The sequence below is a fragment of the Passer montanus genome, unplaced genomic scaffold (genome assembly GCF_014805655.1).
Source record: "Passer montanus isolate IOZ18808 unplaced genomic scaffold, ASM1480565v1 scaffold2243, whole genome shotgun sequence".
Taxonomy (NCBI): Eukaryota; Metazoa; Chordata; class Aves; order Passeriformes; family Passeridae; genus Passer; species Passer montanus.
This window is the reverse complement of record NW_024366864.1, coordinates 117-2408: the sequence shown is the minus strand read 5'-3', so window position 1 is coordinate 2408 and position 2292 is coordinate 117. Positions and strand designations below refer to the sequence as shown.

Here is a 2292-nt window from a genome sequence, read left to right as displayed (position 1 = left end):
ACCAGGGGAGTGGCTTAGCAAGCGGGTAGAAAGCCTTTTACGATTTTGGGCAGTGTGCCTCTGGCCGTGCCTCTGGCTGCGAGTGGGCACCGAGCACTGTTCCTTTTACCTTGTCCCTTGTTATAGTTTAATAAACTTCTAAAAATTTTAAGAAGCGAGGCGTCGTCTGTCACAAGAAAGAAAAAGACCACTTGATGGGGAGCTCCTGGTGATCTGGGCACTTTCTCCTTCATGTCACTGACCTGCCAGGAGCCGCTTTAGGACATGGATCCCAAAGGAGCAAGAGGGAGCAGGAAGCGCCGCTGATCCTCACAGACCCCTTTGCCTGCTGCTGCCCCACAGGAAACAGGTCAGTGGAATGGTTTCTTTCCTCCCTACCCCACCTTCCTCTCCTGCAGCAGCTGCTCTGTTCCTGCCTCCCTCTCCCGGTGATCGCAGTGCCCTCCCCTGTCCCCCTCCTCTGCCCTGTGCTCAAAGAGCCCAACCCTCCCACCTCTTTCTCCCACCCCTGAATCTCTACTGCCCTCCTTCCCTGCACATCTCACTCCTCCCCATTGTTTCCTTCCCTCTGCAGGGAGCTGCTGAGGAGCTGCATCCCTGGATTCTCCAAGCACTGACTGCCCATCCACGCTGACCACAGCCAGGGGCCACATCCCACTGCCTGCCCAGCATCCATCCATGGAGGTGACCACCGTGTCCCCACGTCCTCTCTCACCCACTGAAGGGGACCATCTGTGTGAGACAGATGTATCCACCATGGCCACACACAGTGTGACTCTGCTCATCTGCCTCTGTGGGCTGGCTGGGAACGGGGCTGTCCTCTGGCTCCTCAACCTGAAAAGCTATAACTCTGGCATCTTTAAGCTGGCTGTCGCTGACTTCCTCTTCCTTCTCCTCACAGTCCCCATTGCCTTCCTCTTCCTGGTGGAGGACGTGTCCTGCTCTCCTGTCATGCCCATGCTGTACCTGCGTTTCCTTTTCCAGCTGTCAGTGGTCTCCTACTACTGGGGGCTGTTCTGGCTGAGGCCTGGTGGCACTGTGCAGTATATGGACAAGATCCTACGGCGCTGCCGCAAGGAGCTTTCTGAGCGAATGTGGTTGGTGGTGGGGAGTGTTCAGTCCTGGGCCTTCTTTGCTCTCTTCACTGTCATTCCCTCGGTGATATTCCTGTGTCAATCACAAGAGCAGGAGCACTGCCGTGTGCCTCTCATCTCCCTTTACACCAGTATCCTGCTCTTCTTTGCTGCACCCGTGGCCATTTCTGGCACAATTGACTTCATTAGGGCCAAGTGGGGCTCCCAGCAGCAGCAGCCCAAGAGGCGTGACGTGGTTATCCACATCACTGTGCTGTTAACTCTTCTCCTCAGCTTCTGCAATTTCCTGCAGCAGCTCGGTTACATCGATGTGCCCTCCCAGGCTGTTTTCTTGCTCGCCAGCATCAACAGCAGCATCAAACCCTTCATCTACTTCTTGGCAGGGAGCTCCTGGAGGGTCTGCTCCATGGCGAGCTGCTGGAGGCTCTGTACAGTGGGGTCCCTCCGTCTCTACCTTCAGAGGGTCTTTGAGTAGCAGAAAGAAAAAACAGCCCACAGCAATGATGACACCAGGAACACAGCAGTCTGAGCCTGCTGATCCCTTCCACTGCTCTGCTGGAGGACCTCAGCACAGAGGCTGAGGGTTTTCCTTGATATTATTCAGGAATTCATGATTAATAAACATCCATGGGATCACCCTCTCCATAGTGGTGTATTCCTGCAGGAGAAGGGAGCACGGGCATTGCCTTGGGTGATTGTTGTGGGATGCTCTGCAGGGAGCACATTGGAACATGGATTTCCTCCTCCCTCCTGTATCCACAAGGCTCCAAGCAGTGCAGCTGGGCTCAGTGCTGTTCCCCAGCTCTATTCCCCATGGAATGACCCTCATGGCCTCGGCCCCAGGGAATGAACTCCATCTCCTCTGGCTCAGCAGATGAGTTTCATGGTGTTTTCAGGGACCTCTTGCCTGCAAAGCATGGGACACCTTAATCCCTAGGGACACACCCAGCACGGAGTGGCAGTGATTTCCCAAATCCCTGCACATCTGGTGCCTCTGGATGGTAGGAGAGGGGCTGGGATCACACGCAGCATCCTTCCCCTTCTGTCCGGCAGAGCCAGCCCTGCATTCCCAGCTGATGGGAAGGGACACCAGGTAGGGCTGCAGAGCTGGGGAGGGACAGCAACATTCCCTTGTCCTTTCAGTGGGAATTTGTCACATTCTTAAATTCCAGAATTGAATCCCTGTGAGTAAAGTGCA

General features: G+C 55.2%; 1 protein-coding gene across 1 annotated transcript; it reads left to right on the top strand.

Annotated features, from left to right (window-relative positions):
* Positions 1-200: 200 nt before the first annotated feature.
* LOC120502630 (mas-related G-protein coupled receptor member H-like) lies at positions 201-1741 on the top strand. Its single transcript, XM_039710204.1, has 2 exons — positions 201-349; positions 575-1741. Exon 2 carries the CDS (start codon positions 679-681, stop codon positions 1567-1569), a length of 891 nt encoding a protein of 296 aa, XP_039566138.1. The 5' UTR covers positions 201-349; positions 575-678; the 3' UTR covers positions 1570-1741.
* Positions 1742-2292: the final 551 nt, after the last annotated feature.

Bases quoted from the DNA above. Each gene is read 5' to 3' on its own strand.
- LOC120502630 (XM_039710204.1), top strand. From the start codon at position 679: ATGGAGGTGACCACCGTGTCCCCACGTCCTCTCTCACCCACTGAAGGG.